We start from the raw sequence: 19,837 nt of genomic DNA on the forward strand, positions 1-19,837 counted from the left end.
ACTAATATTTAATTAATTAATTAATCTAAAATATCACCAACATCATCATTGCCTTCTAGATTTCTCTCTCTTCTAATTGACCATTTTGCCCTTTATAATCTTTAAAAATTTCATCCTTGAGTCATCACTTAATTTGGTAAAATTGTGATTTAGTCCCTCAAAATTCTTCACCTTTTCAATTTGGTCCTAATTCATCCATTTTCCTTAGTTTCTAGATTATTCCACCCTTAAAATATTTACACTATTGGTCCTTCAAATTTTTCATATTTACACTTTAACCCCTCAAATTTTGAGTACTTACTCTTGGGCAACAAAATTTTTCTCACTTTTGCGATTTAATCCTTTCTTGAATTAATATGTCATAATATAATTCCCAATGTTGCCATAACTCAAAATTTCCCTTTTTGTCACTTTATTTCCTTATTTTACAATCAAGGATACCTACTTTCTTACTGTAGTAATTTTCGGGGTATTACAGTAGTAATTTTCGAGATATTTCATGCTTTACTAGCCATTTCACATATATGCTAACCATGCATCATAACACCACCATCTCGATATCAATTATCTAATCCAAATTTCAAACCAAATTAGCATACCTCAACACCATGTTTCATGTTTCATAATTCCCATGTTCGAACATATGACCACAATTTCATATAACGAGCATATGTAACACAACGTTCATTTGTATACATTCATTTCATTCATTGTCATATATTTCACATATCGTCATTTTAAACATACTCACCTTTCAATTTTTGAATAACATATACACTTCGTATGTACCTGAATTGGATATACTTTCACATAGTCATCCATTTCCCGATATTACCCGTTGAACCATTCGGAATCAATAAGGATACTCGGATAGCTTGGAAAGCTCATACAATGCCATATCCCATATATGGTCTTACATGTTATCACATATCGATGCTACTGTCCCAGATAGGGTCTTACACGAAATCATATACGATGCCGATGTCCCAGACATGGTCTTACACGTAAATCACAAATCGATGCCAACGTTCCAGACGTGGTCTTACACGATAACACATCTCGGAATCATATGTCATGACATATGTATCCTATATTATTCCTATAGTTCGTACGGGGTTTTCAGATGTCATAATTCAATCAATTCTAGCTCGAAACACGTCATTCCATGCTCAATTCAATTCGGCAATATGTATATAAATACAATTCAATTCGGTAATATATAAAACATATACATTTGAATTCAAGAACATTTATTCACTTATGAACTTACCTTGTACGAACACAAGCGGACCGAAATGACTATTCAATAACTTTCGACTTTCCCCGATCCAATTCTGATTTCTTCCTTTCTTGATCTAAATTAATACAAAATTTACTTATTTAATCACTAATTCACTCAATTTAACACAATTTACACATTAGGGAAATTTTACACTTTTGCCCTTATACTTTCACAATTTTGCAATTTAGTCTTTATCACATAAAATCACAATTTCATGAAATTAAACATAAACCCAAGCTAGCCAAATTTTATTATTGCCATAACAGCTCACATTTTTTATTTATTCACATTTTTACCACACGATTTATCATTTTTCTTAATTTAGTCCAAAATTGACATTTTTACTCAAAATCACTTTACCAAACATGTAAAACTATCATCAAAATTTCATATTTCATCATCAAACATCAATTAACACATGTATTCGACAATGGAAACTATTAAAATCTTTAACAATTTCAAAATCAGAGGTACGGGCTAGCTAGATTACGAAGCAACGATCTCAAAAACATAAAAATCATCAAAAACCGAACAAAGAACTTACCTTGATCAAAGATACAAGTTTCGAATGCATGAGAGCTCAAAAATGGTGTTTCCTTTCTTTATAAATTCAACATTCACCAAAAAGATAGACTAAAGTCATGTTTTGGTTTATTTAATTAACCATTATTTATTTAATTACCAAAATGTCCATTAATAAAACATAAATAAAACACTTAATGGTTGTCCATCTTTGTCCACTCAATTATTCAATGGTCAAATCACAACATAAGGACCTCACCTTTAATTAGCTAAAGAAAATAAGTACTTTAACTTATAGACAGTTTAAGGACTTTTATATATGTTTTGTGGATTTTTTAATTGCTTGGATGATTACATGAAGTATGTTAGATGAATGCTTAGTTAAATTGTTGAATGGCATGCATGTGATTTGTTGATTTGTGGTTAACATGGTTTAAATAATATGTTGAGGGCTTGGACAGATGCAAAATGACCAAATGGTAAGGTATGCACCTTTATTGCACTTTAAATTGCCTTATATACAAATTTGTTGTGCTGAGTAAATTGGTTTGAGATTTTAGAAAAGCATGCAAGCTTAGATGATTGATTTGGATGCCAAAGCATGTTAATGTATGACCTTGTGTGTTTAAGCATGATTAATATGATTTAAATATGTTATATGATATGTTAGAATAGGGAAAATGGCATGACACCACGAATTGGTATGTGCATTTGAGTATCAAAGAGTTATATGTAAGAACTAAAATTTTTCTGCAATCCTTCTAGTCAATATCGTAACAAGCCCTATAGGATGTCACAACAAGGGATCGATGTTGCGACATGAAAATCGCATGGCCGCGACAAGGATTTTAGAGTGTTCTAGGTATATTTTGAAACTATTACAAGTTAGTCCTGATTTTTACACAATAAAATTAGAGGCCTTAAACACCACGAAATGCTTTAAAAATTTACATAAAATGGATTTAAACCTTGAATTTCAATATGTTAACTTTAATATATTAAAATGGTTTATATGTATATTTTGTAAAATTTACGTTTTAGCCCTTAAATTTTGGTTTTGAAATTAAGTGAGTTTTAACTGAATTTTTCACTTGTTGGATTAATTTTAGGATTTACGTGTTTTTCACCAATGACATGCAAAATAACGATTTTACCGTTGTTCTTAAATTGCTAATTTGTGTTAATCGAAACGGGATTTAGGCTTGCATGACTAGAAATACTTGATTAAGCATGGTTTGATGGTGTGATGGTTGGTTTTATGGTGTGTTTGGATGACTTGTAAGGAGAGTCACATAAGTGGCTAATGTGACGTTTAGGATTCAGGTCGGTCCATTTCAGTCGGGTTTGGGGCACCGCAATCATTATAATATATTAGCACCAAAGGGCATGAAACGATGACTTAGTATGTGCATTTGAGTATCAAAGTGTTATATGTAAGAAGTGAAATTTTTCTGCAATTCTTTCAATCGATGTTGCAACAAGCCTTATAGGATGTCACAAAAAGGGATCGATATCACGATGTGAAAATCGCATGGTCGTGACAAGGTTTTCAAAGTGTCCTGGGCATATTTTGAAACTATTGCAAATTAGTCATGATTTTTACACAATAAAATTAGAGGCCTTAAACACCATGAAATGCTTTGAAAAATTACATGACATGGATTTAAACATTGAATTTCAATATTTTAACTTCAATTTCTTAAAATGGTTTATCTGGATATTTTGTAAAATTTAAGTTTTGAAATTAAGTGTGTTTTAAGTGTTGTTTTAACTTGAAAATTTCACAAATGGTTTAAAATAAAATGCCCAAGACACTTATAGGATTAATTTTAGGATTTACGTATTTTTCGCCAATGACATGCAAAATGACGATTTTACGATTGTTTTTAAATTGCTAATTTGTGTTAATCAAAACATGATTTAGGCTTGCATAACTTAAAACACTTACTTAAACATGGTTTGATGGTGTGATGGTTTGTTTTATGGTGTGTTTGGATGACCAGTAAGGAGAGTCACATAAGTGGTTAATGTGACGTTCAGGATTCGGGTTGGCCCGTTCCGGTCGGGTTTGGGGCACCACAATCATTATAATATATTAGCACAAACTGGTTTGTAAAGTACTAATATGTGTGCTATGTGAATCAACAAGTTGTATTGAAGCGTGAGCTATGCCAACACACGAGTTGCGTCAACATGCAAACTGTAGTAATTAAATTGTAGTGTAATTGTTTTGTATATGTGATTGCTCCAGTGAAAGTAGTAGCATTCTGTAGTCTGGGTTCGACGACGAAACTGGGCGAGGGATGTTACACATGAAATATGATGGATCAAGGGAAATGTAAGAACATATCATCGAGATGACTAATATTGCAACAAGACTAAAGACCCTAAGGATGACGGTAAGACACTACCAGAAAGATTGTCAAAAACGTAAAGCTTGGTTTGAAAAGAAAGGTAAATTTTATGTTTTTGTATGTTTCGAGTCAAACTTAACTAAAGTTCGTAATAATACTTGGTGCTTTGATTTCGGTGTTACTACTCATGTATCTAACATGATGCATGGATTTCTTTTGATCCAAACTACAAACCCAACTAAAGATTTCCTATATATGGGGAACCGTATGAAGGCTTCAATTGAAGGTATATGGATTTATCATTTGGTCTTAGATATTGGTTATCACTTAGACCTATTTTAGACTTTCTATGTACCTTCAGTTTCTAAGAACCTTACATCTATTTCAAAAATTGATGTTTCTGGTTTAATGTTAAGTTTAGACGTGGTTGTTTTAATTTATGTAAGAATACTACCATTTTAGATTCAGGAAACCTTATTGATGGTTTATATAAATTGAAACTTGATAATGCCGTTGTAGAATCCTTACTTGTTGATCATATCAATGTTGTAATTAAGCATAGTATGCTAAAAGAAAATTCTATTTACTTGTGGCATAAACGTTTGGGTCATATATCCGAAGAAAGGTTAGAAAGATTAGTAAAGCATGAGATTCTATTGGACCTAGATTTTATTGATCTTGGTGTATGTGTGGCTTACATTAAGGGAAAGCAAACCAAACATACTAAGAAAGGTGCCATACTAAGTAACCAACTTCTTGAGATAATAAACATCGACATATATGGACCTTTTGATGTTCCATCCTTTAATAAAGAAAATTATTTTATCACCTTTATTGATTATTTTCCATGGTATTGTTATATCTATTTGCTTGATGAGAAATCTCAATTAGTAAATGCCCTTGAGATATTCATTAATATGGTTGAAAAGCAATTAGATAGAAAAGTGAAAATAGCAAGATCTGATATAAGTGGTGAATTTTATGGAAAATTTAATGAATCAAGACTATGTCTAGGTCATTTGAAAAATTCCTCGAAAGTCGTGGCATACACATGTGCACAGTATACTATGTCAGGCACACCTCAACAAAAATGGTGTGGCAGAAAGGCGTAACTAGACCTTATTAGATATGGTTAGGAGTATGATAATTAACTCATCATTACTATATCATTATGGATGCATGCACATAAAATTACTGCATACTTATTAAATAGGGTTCCTAGTAAGGCAGTTCCATAAACTCCTTTCGTGTTATGGACTGGAAGGAAACCTAGCCTAAGGCACCTACATGTTTAGGGTTGCCAAGCGAAAGCAAGAATATACAATCCATATGAAAGAAATTTAGATCCTCATACAATAAGTGGATACTTTATTAGTTATCAATAGACATTTAAAGGATATAGATTTTATGTACCAATCATAGTCCAAAAATCATAAAAATTGGTAATGCTAGATTCCTTGAAAACAGTAAAGTTAGTGGGAGTGTTTCAAAACAATTTGTGGATATAAAAGGAAATTAAAGTAGAATTTTCTACATCTATAAATGTTCATTTATCCACAACTACCACAAATGTTTTTCCAACAATTAATGAATGCCCTAATAATGTCGAACAACATTTAAATGATTAAACACCCATAGAAGAAACTAACTCACAAAGGTCTAATGAAAATGAACCACAAATAATGGCATTGAAAAGATCTTAAAGAGATAGAAAATCAACCATTTCGATGATTATGTGATTTATTTACAAGAGTCAGATTTTGATATTGGAATAAATAAATATCCAATTTTGATTTCACAAGCCATAAATAGTAATGAGTTTGATAAATGGTTAAGTGCTATGAAAGATGAGATGAAATCTATGGAACAAAACAAAGTCTGAAATATTATCGAATTGCTAGAAATAGGAACTTGATAATAAGGTTAAAATGAATTTTGATTAACAAAAGTGCAAAGTAGTTGTTAAATTGATATATGACTTTTAATTTCATGATTGGGTAACATGTGGAAAATTGAATAATAAATCATATGATATATATATGAGAATAAGAAATTATGATACAATCACCTTGTCAACATGTGTAAAAGTGAAAATGTATATGAATAGATATGTGTGTGGAAATGAATTGGTGATTGTTAATTCACCTACTTGAAAAGTGAACTTGTGAATTAATTGTAAAGTGACCATGAATTGCTCATTGGGCTTTTAAAGTTTATTTAGGTTATACATGTGAAATTTGATAATTACAAAAAATTTCCTATTTGACTAATTGTGAAATTGAAATTTTTTTTAAAGTGTTAATAAAATAAAATGCCCTAGTTGAGTGCTACTATGAGTTATGCAAGAGGTGGAAGGAGAATGGATGCTTATTGTAGAATTTTCCGGCTATGCTACTAATCATTTCTAGGTCTATTATTTAGAGTTGGGTCTAAAATTGAAATAGGAGGTTTTCTTTATTTCCTAAAAGTTCCTCTAGTAATAATTTACTTCAAGGTATAAATTTGTCCATATAACTTTCCTCTAGGAAAGTATCATGTGTTGGAACCTTAATGGTTTGATCTTTTGGGTTATAAAATAATCCTCCATTCCTTTTGGATAGCCAACAAAATACATAATTTCATCTGTGAATCCAACTTATTCGCATATTTATCTGGTAGTGGGTTGGGCATCCGTAAATCTTAAAATGATTTAGGCTTGTCTTCTTTTCATGCCATGATTCGTATAGAGTTTTTGGTGCGGCCTTAGTTGGTACATCATCCAGAATGTAGCAAGTAATTTTTAATACATATCCCAAAAGGATATTGGCAATTGCAAATAGCTCAACACTGAACGAATCATGTCTAGCAAGGTTTTGTTCCTTTTCTTTGCCACACCATTTTGTTGTGGAGTACTCAATGTGGTTAATTGGGATAATATCCCATTCTCTATGAGGTATCCTAAAAACTCATCCAATAAATATTCCCCATCTCGATTGGACCGAAATGTCTTTATGGGTAAACCTAATTGTTTTTCCAGCTTTGTAAAAAAAAAAAACTCTTAGAATTTATTGAAGGTTTCACTGTTCTGATGCGTTAGGTATACATACCAAATATAGAATAGTCAGCTATAAAGGTTACTTGATAATCATGACTACCTCGTGTACTAACATTCATAGGATGTCATACGTCAGTGTGCATAAGTTCTAAAGGTTTAAAGACCCTTGTACCTTTTGCATTTAAAGGTCGCTGGGTCATTTTACCTTCTATGCAAGATTCACATTATGGAAGATGAAGTTCTTTAAGAGAACTTAACGTTCCATATTTCACAAGACTAGTAATTCTATCTTGGTTAATATGGAAAAGTCTTAAATGTCGTAGGTACGCCTCATTTGAGTGAGACGTTTTGAGTTTCTTATTTATAAGATCAATTTCTAGCAGCAAGTACATATTTGGTTTGATAAAATAAAGATTATTTTGCATCCATCCTTTATAGATAAGAGATCAGTCTCTATAAATTGCAATACTATTATTGGAAGTCATGGTAAAACCGTCTTTAAATAAATATGCATTAGAGATTAAATTTCTCTTAAAAATTGGTACATAGAAAATCCCTTTCAAAATAGTCTTCCTAAAACTATCAAAATAAAGATGTACCTCTCCCACTACTTCAGCCACCACATTGCTCCCATGTCTGGTTTATTACAAGGGATTCTAATCTTCGAGATCTTTCATTTCCTTGAACCCCTACAAAGATACAAAAACATAATTAGTAGCTCCAGAATCAATAACCCCATGATCTACTAAATCTCCACAAAACAAGTTTCAATAACCAAGAGTTTCATGCATTTACGCTTTGAGGCTAGGTAGTTCTTCCACTCTTTATAGTTAGCATTAAAGTACCCTTTCTTACTGTAGAAGAAACACTTAGACTTTGTTAGTCTTAGGCTTCTTAATCTTCTTCCTATCCATTTTTGATGGACTTGAAGGCTTAAAATTTTTCTTCTTAACTTTCTTTCCCTTCCCTTTTAAGGAAGAAACAACTGTTAAGTTTGCTTATACTTTTCAGACTTTGACTACCATTCAACATCAACTTATAGGATTGAAGTTTTCTAATCAGTTATAGAATGGTGACCTACCATCAAATGTAGAAGTTAATTCGGGTCAATTCTGCACTTAAGAAGCTTGTTTTCTAAGCAATTTAGGATTTTAATTTACGTTTTAGTATTTAGGCCTCAGGATTAAAAGTTAATAACTGTTTTAACACATTTGTAAGGTGTTGTGACCCAATAGGCCGACATGGGCCTTAGGTTGTGCTAATTGGTTTAATTGTATGCGTATGATGAAGATATAAAGGCCCAGTTGACGTGGAAGCAAAGGTCGAGTGATACACAAGCTGTATGTAATGTCAAAGCACCAAACGAATGACACAAGGTAGATTCTTGGTGTCATGTTGAACCACGCAAGGGGTGTGGCGCGACAGAACGCCAACGTGCTGCCCAAGTATTTCGGGGTTACTTTTGTCCACGCAATCAAACTTATACGAAGACCTAATTTGAGCTACCAACACCTCTATAAATAAGAAATTAGGGGTTGAACGTAATCAAGTTGTCCTAAACGCCTTCAAAAACCGTCGTAGTTTAGAATTAGTTTTAGTTTATTTTCTTTTCATTTTTAAATAATTGCTTGTTCTTCTTCTTGAATCAATTTTTATTCAAGGGCTTGTTTATTTAATTAAAGCATTTAGTTTATATTTTCCTTTACATTCATATTATTTCGTTATTCCAATTGAAAGATTTGCTACTTCATTCTCCAAAATTATTCAAATATTTTTCCTTCTCCGAATCGATCGTGCTTCTCGCATGGTTTATTCAATCGAAGTTGAGATGATGAATAACATGAGTGGCTAAATCCCTTAGGGGAGATTAACGATTGGATGAGAATGTGACTAACGGAGGATTTGGGATTTTTCAAGATGAATTAGTTGGTATAAATTATGTGTTCTTAAACTGTTAGGCTTAACTACCCTAATAAGTGATCATAGGCTAGACTAAATCAAGAGATAAGTTGAACCGAGTAAATCATAATTTATCTTAGTTGAGAAAGTGAGATTGGAAGATAAGTGAGTATCAACCAATCGATTAAATTTGTAATAGGCCAATTTAGCCCGGGCTCACAAAAAAATAATAAACCCAAAATAATAAAACAAAGTCCAAGTCCAGTACAAAATTATATCATTTGGCCCGATCAGAATGGCTCATTACTTGAAAAGGTTGAAGGTCCATCTACAAGCTTATGGAAACATAATCTTCAAGGATATGCAATCTTAGATATGATATGCAATCTTAGATATGATATATGCAATCTTAGATATGATATGCAATCTTAGAAGATATGATTTTGTAATCTTAGAGATTTAATTTGTATATACCCTTTAATTTTAGTCGTTGATGTAATTGGTCTGTACAGTTGGATTTGGGGAGGCTCAACTATAAATAGAGACCTCTTCCTTCATTGTAAAACACTTGAGTTGGGAGTAATAATAATTCTTAAGAGCATTCACTCGAATTTCTCTCTCTCTCTTGCGTTCTTATTTTCTGTGGCTTGTTCTTATTTTGTTGATTTGTGTATAATTTATTTATTGATTTGTATATTGTTGATTTCAAATCTCTTTTTCCTTATTATTCATTTTCAAATTCATTATTTTCAAATTTGTTTACATTTTATTTTGCCTTATATTTTTTTATTTTATACTCTTTGTTTTAAATTCATTGGTCTTTGATTATTGATGTTATTTAATCCTCTATTTGTTATTTTATTTTTTATTAAATTAATTATTTTATATTATTAATACTATTATGTGGCATCATTAATCTTGTACCATTATTATTTACTTTTTATGCCTTTAAATTTCAAATTTTGTTATATATATGCATGTATACATACATATGTTTTATAATATATACATATACGTACACATTTTTTTAATTTTATAAATATATATATACACATACTTTTATATATTTTCTATGTTTCATAATTTTATATACATACTTATATATATATTACATATTAAAATATGTATATATATATATATTTTCTTTTATTTTTTATTTTTTATTTTTATAATTCACATACATATATATATTTTTATATTTTATAATTTTATCTATTTTCTTTGTTATTATTATTGCTTTACTTTATGTTTATTTAATTATTTATTCACATGACCATTATTATCATTATTATATTCTTTAAATGCTTCATTTTATTTGTTTATTTACTTGATATTGTGTATACATGATTGATTTGTTTTTTTATTTATCTTTTCATTATTATTATTATTATTATTTGTTCTTGATCATGCTATTTATATTTACATTATCACAATTGTTACTCCATTATATAGTTTTTACCCAAATTCGTATAAAGAGAAAATTTTGAAAAATAAAAGGCAATACTCGGTATTTGGAATCTTCGAGAGGATTGACCCCTAACGTATTGGGTTCCAACTCTTTCGTTGAATCTGAATAATCGAGAATGCTCTTTAATCAAAACATAAATAAAAAGCTCATTATTGAGAATTCAATATGTTGTGTCCTAACGCATTGGATATGACACGTTGTTTTCTCGAGATGAGGATTTTTTCTAAAAATAATAAAGGTAATATTCAATGTTTAGAATTTTGAGAAATTGTGCCCTAACGATTGAATTTGCGATTTCTTCATCGACTTAAACAATTGAATATCCTTTTAAATTTTATTGCACGAGTTTTTTTGGACAAGCTCGTTTTTGAGGAAGTGAAATATCATGCCCTAACTCATTGGGTGTGACATTTTCTCTTTTTGAAATGAGAGGGTTTTATCGAGTAACTTGTTTTATATAAGTTTTTAAAAAAAAAAAACAAAAGATCGTATTTTAAATCTTTTCAAAGTTTTTAATTTTCGACATTAAGATATTAATTAATTAACTAGGTACCAATATTTGGGCGTTACGAGGGTGCTAATCCTTCCTCGTACGTAACTGACTCCCGAACCCATTTTTCTAAATTTCGTGGATCAAAATCGTTGTTTTAATAAAGTCTAATCGCTTATTAAAAATAACCACTTTTTGAGGTGACCCGATCACACCTAAATAAAAAGGATGGTGGCGACTCCCATTTTCATTTTTTTTCAAAATCCAAGTCGACCCCATTTTTTCAAAATAAAAATGGTTTCGACAAAGTTAATTAGAGCCAGAAATTAATAATTGCTTGATTGATGATTAATCCAGTTAGACTCCCAATTTGACGTTAGTTACAAACCTTGAAGAGAGTTAATCTTCCTAATTGGTTTATCAGTTTAATTAATTAATTAATTAATCTTTCTTTCTTTCTTTCTTTTATTTATTTATTTATTTTTATTCCTCTAAATCTATTTTATGATCCATTGTAATATAGGAATTAACTATTACTACTCAGACTTAGTATTGTAAAAAATATTTTCATTATTTGTTTCATCCTCCCTTGCGTATAATCCTCGGAATACTTCCAATATTTTTTTGTACAATTATATTACAATTTTACCCGTGCACTTGTGGTTACCGCCATTTTTAATTCTGATATTTTGGTGTGATATTTATTCTATAAAAGATAACTCATTTATAGGTGGTCAAAGGTTCAATTGTTTGCTTCCTAAGTTGTATACAACCCTAATATCGACGAAATCCTTAAATAAAATTTTGAACACAATTTTGATTTTTGTGTTTGCATCAAGTCTGGCCCTATTGATCGTGACCTCCGAAAAGTAACTCATAAGTGTAATCACATGGTCTTTGACTAGAGTGTTGATTTTTGCTAGGCATTCGTTAAACTTGTGATAAAGGACTTTTGAGCTAAAGCAGGTTGGCCTCCAAACATGTCCTTTAATTTATCCATAATATCTTTTGTAGTTTCATAGCTCTCTAGTTGCTTTTGGAGTGTACTGGTTACACACACTAAGATGTAGTAATGAGTTAACCAAGGGAGTTGGTGTCATTTTTGAACTAAAAACTAAAATTTTCATCCATTAATTATCTTTGTATTAAGAAAATATTTCAAAAAATTTTGCAACATGTGTAATGCATTAAAATGATGCATGCATCTTACATTGAACCTAGAAAAATTTGTAAGTTTGTTGCAAATATAACTCCTACACTCATTGAATTAAGCTACCATGGGGTAATCTTAAATAACTAGTAAGAGCATGAATTTGCATCCAATTAATACGTGAATCTAAACACATTATATGCCAAACATATTAATAATCTCTTTGTGTTTTGCAATTGTTCTAACTTAAGTAGAGCTTTGAAGGAAGTTACTTAACTAAAATAATCTTGATTGTATAACCATTGACTCAACACCCATCATAAATATTTACTCTTTCATGAGTTGTCACTGAATAGTCTCAATGAGTAACATACATGACTAGTTATCCTCTTAAAGGAAGTCTCCTTAGTGAATCCACATAATAATACTTATCATAAAGTGCAGTCAAGGTAAAACAAACTCAAAGTATTATTACGCCATCACATGGAAACCATCGATGGAGACCATAGGTCTCATTTAAGGACTTTTTCTCACTCAGTATTTTAAAATTGATTCAAGGTTTTAAATCCTTTCGTTTCTAGACTACATGAACCTTTTAATTTTACAAAAATAAAATAAAAATATTGCATGAAGATGGTAGTCCACGATCTAATTACCAACTCAAATATTATAAAATCTAAAATACAACCAATCTAAAATCTAGAAACCACAAATTTTGAAAAACTTATTTTGTAACAATTTATAAAATAATATCATGCATACATTCACATAAATAAATCCAAAACATACTTATAATGCAAGAATGTCACCTCTTATCAAATTTAATCAAACAAACAAGAGAGAGAGACAAAAGAAATTCGGTAAACCGATTTACACTATAAAAATAGCACAACCTAGCTTTGAAACTATTTGTTAGAAAAAATCAGTTTAAAGAACATTTTTGTTCCATAACAAAAAAATTTTTCTAAAACTCAAGCCTTATTATATTTATAGCAACAAACATTTTTACCAAATTCGTACTCGTACTATTTGAATAGCTAATCTAATTCGAATCTCGACTTTCAACCAATTGACCTTCTTTGTTATTCTCGATCTTGGCTTGTTACGGTGTAGGCTCTATTCACGAAACGATGAACGTAATGAAAACTTTAATTGATATTCAGTGGGTATATTAATATGTCTCTATGGGCTAGAAATTAAGAATAAGTTCGCACGAAAATAGAATTTATTTTATAATGAAATTTTATATTTTCAGTAGATCGACTACGCTCAATATGGTGTGTTTTCAAACTAGCTCACAGTCTTTATTTATAGAGACAAATACAAGAGTCTCAATTAAACAATGTGTAAGCAAAACAATAATATTTTAATAGGAAAAAAATATACTAGGTGGGCGGCAGCAACCCCTCTCTAGGATTAGGGTTTGCCGCCTACTGCTATATACCATGCCTAATTGGGCCTTATCATATATTCAATACAATTATATGTGTTATATGGTCTTTAAACAAACTCATATAATTTATCCAACCCAATAAACAATTTTCTTATTCTCAAAAATATTATTTATTAACTTAAATAAGTTGTTTTCTCGACTCAATTATAATCTCGTTAAAGTCATGGACTTTATTGTAAACAAACTCATATAATTTATCCAACCCAATAAACAATTTTCTTATTCTCAAAAATATTATTTATTAACTTAAATAAGTTGTTTTCTCGACTCAATTATAATCTCGTTAAAGTCATGGACTTTATTGTACTAGAATCTATGAGTAAATAAATTTAACTAACTTGTTCAATGAAATCGTAATGACTAATTAATTTAATTTCCACTTTGAACTTCAATTATTTAATTACAATTAACTAAAAATAATTGAATAAATTAATTTTAATCTCTAAATCATCTTTTATTCATAGCGAGAAAACACATTCAGTGCAAATAGTGATACATGTAATCTATTTATCTAATTCATCGTTTTCATCCAATCCATCTCATCGATTCTAGTGCAAACCATCAAGGCTACATCAAGCTAGTGGAAGGACCAATTGTACAAATATAATTAAGGCTAAAATAATTTTGACCAATTGTACAAATATAATTAAGGCTAAAATAATTTTTAATTAAATTTCAACTCTTTGTATATTAATTACAACATTATTTAGTCATTAAGTCATTCCATTAAAGTACCATGACTAAACTCTCCTCATTATATACCATTATGAAAACTACTTATCAAGTGTTTGTCCAATGACCTTGTCATATGCGTGTTACCCTTATAGGACATCCTTAATCTCATTGGGTTAAATCTGGTCGCACAATATGATTGTATTTTATCTTATAGTAACCATTACATCTTATTTAATGAAAAATTCAATTACTAATAAATAGTAATTAATTCATTCGTCTTAGACAAATGACTCGTAGTCACGTTACTTTACCATCTATCATGTAATGTCGATGGGAGGATATCGTTTACCCTTTATTGGGATATGAATTCCACTATTGTAAGTGAAGCTATGTCATACAGAAGTTGTATACCCAACATACCAACTTTCAACTTTCTTACCAATTAAACTCAAGCTTTTAATACATCAAAGCATATAAGTCACACATACATAGTCCGTCACTTACTTAGGATTAAGGTAAGTCATATTATGAGTATCAAAAGTGCATAAATTCATAAATGGAACTAAGCTTCATTCTACTTAGGTCCTTTCTGATGTATTGTCAGTCTAGACAATAATATTCATGTCTCTATCTTTTGAGAGTCATCTGCTCTGATACCCAAGAAAATGTATCTCTCAAATTGAACTTGATATACGACATAATAATCTTTTAATTGGTTTGCTCAATTTCAATTCAACTATGAATGATTTAGATTTTATACTAATATAAGTTGTCTTTTGCATTATGATTCAACCACACAATGCAACTTAATATTAGTTAAACTTTGGATAATCAATTAGCTAATATTTTCTTACATTTTGCTTTGCGTACAAAAATCGTTAAGGACATTATACAAAATACATTAATGAAGATGAAGAAATTTTGTTAAACCAATATGTTAGAAAAATTACAAGTATATTTGACGATATCACTATACTAAGGGCACTAGATCCTAACATTTAACCCTCATAATGCTTTTGTTCCCTCAATATTTTACAACAAAGTATACAAATTTGCAAGGGTTTCCACACTTAGTATTTCCTACCTAACAATTTTTTTTTTCTTTTCATCCTTCTTAATGTTCCTACTCTTGTCCCATGACATCCGTAGTTCAACTTCCAATCCAAGATTTTTATGCTTATTTTTTTAAGCTAACATTTCAAACATATAAAGTTACCAAAGAAAGGCTTAAGGCTCAATATATGGCGTTAAGGATTCGTATGCATACAAAGGTAGCTCCTTTAGAGCACTCAATCCAAATAATATCTTAAATCATCCCTATACAATCTCAATTTAACCTCAAATGTCAATCATACAATACAATTAAACATTGAATTATTCACTTCTACAGACAATAACTTCACCGCAATCTCATCATCCATTTATCACATGAACATATACAAAAATTCCAAATCAAAATTAAGATGTCTACATCTATTAATTTCATTGACACATAAGAACTAAACCGTCTCATATTGAACTAACCAATTCCATTCATATATCCACACTTATAACATCATGCTTTGCATAAACCAAAATATTTCAATATCATGATCATGAATAAAGCATCATGCAACAAGAAAAAATTGAAAAGTTTGAAAAATTCTAAAGAATTAAACAACTAAACATACCCTCTCCCACACTTAAACTAAACATTGTTCTTAATGTTCATTACAGCATCTCATCGAAAGAGCTCATCCCCACATGAATACTCAACTTATATTAATAGAAAATCTAAATAGTCCAATGATAATTTCAGATGAAACCCAATTTTTCAATTTTTAAACTAGTAAGACACTACAAAAGACCCACAGAGCTTGGAAATGGTGGACAAGAAGGAAAATCAATAAGACACTAAAACAAAGAAAAAAAATAAAAATTCAAAAGACCCGCTTGATAATTTCACATGGAACCCAAACCTTTCAATTTCTTAGTCATTTGATGGGAAAACATTTTCTTGCTTTTAATTACCATTAATAATTTGTTTCATTTATATAACCTTTATTACTCTTCCCCTCCTCCTCCTCCTCTTCTTCTTCTTTCGTTGTTACTGTTGTTGGTTTTTCCTTCCTTTCGTTCATTGATTTCCACTTCAAAAGAACCCCCTAAAAAAACTGAAAAAATGGGTTTTTTTTGTGGAATTATCAAGAGGTGGTTCTTTTGAAACTTTGTTCTTATTTTTATGTTCTCTCATTGGTCTTTTTTCTTGTTGACCATTTTAGGTCTTGTTTAATTCTTTCTCATTCTTTTTTGTTGAAGTGGATTTAAAATTTGTTCTGCCTTTTTAGGGTTTCCATTTTAGTTTTATCATTATTATACTCGTAAATGTCCACTCAACAAGAAAATGAAATGTAAATAAAAAAAAGTTAACCATGCAAATGGAATATGTTGGCTTTAGGATTAAAATCAAGCAATTTGCAAGATATATAAAGATCAGCTTTAAGCAAATACAATTAACAAATTAATTTCTTGCAAATCGAATAGTTTTTGTACTATATCCTTATTATTGGATTAAGTTTAAAATCATAAATTTGAAGGATATACAATTAGTAAATTTCATTCAAAAGAAATTAAACAGTGCTTGAAATTTATGAAAGACATTATTAACCACGTCTCGCAAACAAAGGAACTTCTTTATTCACCAATCTCAAAATAGGAACAAACAATACAAAACAACAAAAAAGGAAGAGTAAGACGTAATGTCAAAATTGCTTATTTTAAGCATATCTATCAAAATATTAAGCTTGTAAGCCCATGTTCTTTCTTGTCTTGCCTACAAATAAGTCCCTAGATTTGAGCAAGCCAGGCAGGCATCCACTAATGGTTGCAAAAGGAAATTGGGCGATAGCATCTTTCCTTCCAAGGGAAACCAAGGCAATGGCTGAGCCAGGTTCATACTTTGACAATTTGCTTTCTTGGACTCCTCCGCTCATCAACAACTTCAAGTTTTTCGCAACTACCATGGCATGTTTTTCAGCTAAAAACCCTTGTTTGAGTTCCTGGATAATTTGCATTTACGTCTAAAACGTTAGCTTTAATCTATAAAATACGTAGTATAATGGAATTGAGCGGTAAGAAATTCAATTTCAGTTAGATCGAATTTCACTTTTAAAATTTAAATTTGATTCAAAATAAAAATCAAATTATTCAAATTTGATTAAGCTTATTTATCTAGTAAAAAGAATAATCCCATGCTAAAGGAGTATTTATACTCAAACTTTCAGATTACTTACTAATAAAAAAAAAAAACTCAATTAAAGTCGTGAGCAATTAGAGTTGAGTATTAGGATACTCGAATCCGGCTCGAGGTGATAGGACTTACGGGAATGTCAGTGATATCTCCTATTGCAAATATATTAGCACGGCCATTGACTCTCAAATGCTCATCAACCATCAACTTTCCATTTCCATCCAAGTGGGTCTTCAATATAGTGTCATTAAGCCATGCTGAGGCCAAAGGTTTTCCAGCACAAAGGAAATGGCAATCTGCTTTGATGCTTTCTCCACTCGAGGTTTTATATACGTGCCTTCCATCTAAAGTGCTTGAATTCAAGTCAACTGCTTGCTCCAATTTTACTTCAACTTTCCTAGATTTCAACCAACGCAAAGTCTTGTTGGAAGCCTTGGTTCCAATGAATTCCAACAACCTGGGTCCCTTATGAACCAATGTCACCTTCTTGTCAGGGAAGTCAGTGGCTATTTCTCCAGCAAGTTCAACACCAGTCGGTCCTCCTCCAACAATCAAAATCGAATTGGCAGATTGTATCTTCTGATTTTCTGTCCGCACATATATGTATGTATATTAGAATTAACTTGAGCAGCTTATAATAGATGAAGGGTCGGAACAATGAAGGTTAAAAAGAAAACACACTTTAATTTCGAAAAACATTTGCAACATCTTAATAGCCTTGACGCGTGATAGTGAAGAATAATGAATGAAAAGAGAAGAGCAATAGTTTTTGATGTAGTGTTTACCTGCTTTGTATTGATTAAGTCTGTCCGTCTTAGTGTTGGGGACAACATCCCTGTGTCCAGTAGCAATAACAAGATAATCATAAGCAATACGATGGCCATCGGCTGTCCAGACATGAGTGTCCGTGATATTTGTGGCAGCAGATGTAACAATACGTCCATTGGTAAGATAATCTGTATGGTTTATCACTGATCTTTCCGCAAATGATGGCTCCACCATGTTCCTCAAGTTCGCCCATGTAATTTCAAGATACTCCTTACTATATATATATGAACAGCTTAAGTTACTACCCAAAAGAAGTCTCAGTTCCTACATATATTACTTCAGTTGCAAGAAGAACAAGACAAACCAAGAAATTCAATGCAGTTGCAGTGTTGGGTAGACTTATGTCTCGATGTTTCGGGGAAGAAATGAATTGGAATATTGAAGGAACAAAAACTAGTTATAAGTGTGAGAAAGAGAGAAAACAAAGCTTACGGGTCGATAACGGTGACAGCAGCATTGAATTGCAAAGACTTGGCAAGGAGGGAGCCAGCAATGCCACCTCCAACAACAACTACTCTTCTTGTTTCTCCTCCTGATTCCATGTTTTTTCTTTCTTGGATAATTAAGTACTTCGTTTCCTGTTTTGGTTCAGATTGTCGATGGAAATTTGCCTGGGTGGGTGCTGAATTTAAAGCATTGCCAGGAAGTTTCTAGCAAATGTAGATTTCTTTGGTGATAAAGAATGTTATGGTCAAAGGAAATTAACAATGGTATTCTTTTCAAATTTATGATTTTCTGAATTTTATAGGCCATTCCAAAACACGGTTTTCTCCGAATAAAAAAGGAAAAAAAAGGGACGAAACAAAACAAGCATTGGTTCATTGAACTGGGGTTGATGAGCTTTATCATATATATGTTTCTTTAACATGTTTTTTGCATAAAATATTTGAGATTCTAGAATAGCTTCATTTGGGTCCAAAGAGACTGCAAGTTAAGAATGATATTCCAATAGCATCACAGTGACTTAACTGATTACATATGCTCAATAATATTTTAATATAGACCGACAAATTATATATGAAGGCATATTAATGCCTGAAGCATAGAATCTGAATCTGCTTGGTCGTGGACGATATTCAAGAGTACTGGTTTTATTCAAGAAACCAGATGTCCACCATTCGCAAACATAAGTTCGATTTTATGTATTGGTTTTATTTTGAATTTAGAAATAATTTTTTATCTTTCTTCAAATTTGGATTTCCTTAGAATTGGATTTTTTGATGCCCGATTCAAATTTTTTTGGATTCGGACTCAGATGAAGTTTGGATTCGGATTCAAATAATCTTAAAATTTTAAAGTTATAAATATTTTAATTTTGAATGTAATACTTCATTTTACTTTTATATTATAACAATGCAATTGATTTGCCTTAAAAAAGATAAATTATGTATTTAATAGAATTATTTTATATAAAATAATTAAATTGAGAATTGTGTGTAAAATTTATCATATG

The 19,837-nt window shown here is 30.7% G+C and overlaps 1 protein-coding gene across 1 annotated transcript; it reads right to left on the minus strand.

The window, feature by feature from the left end:
- Positions 1-16,966: 16,966 nt before the first annotated feature.
- Positions 16,967-19,156, minus strand: LOC105793000 (uncharacterized). Its single transcript, XM_012621907.2, has 4 exons — positions 18,817-19,156; positions 18,342-18,598; positions 17,689-18,143; positions 16,967-17,365 (listed from the first exon to the last, which is right to left on the minus strand). Exons 1-4 carry the CDS (start codon positions 18,924-18,926, stop codon positions 17,105-17,107), a joined length of 1,083 nt encoding a protein of 360 aa, XP_012477361.2. The 5' UTR covers positions 18,927-19,156; the 3' UTR covers positions 16,967-17,104.
- Positions 19,157-19,837: the final 681 nt, after the last annotated feature.

The sequence above is a fragment of the Gossypium raimondii genome, chromosome 7 (assembly GCF_025698545.1).
Source record: "Gossypium raimondii isolate GPD5lz chromosome 7, ASM2569854v1, whole genome shotgun sequence".
NCBI classification, from domain to species: Eukaryota; Viridiplantae; Streptophyta; class Magnoliopsida; order Malvales; family Malvaceae; genus Gossypium; species Gossypium raimondii.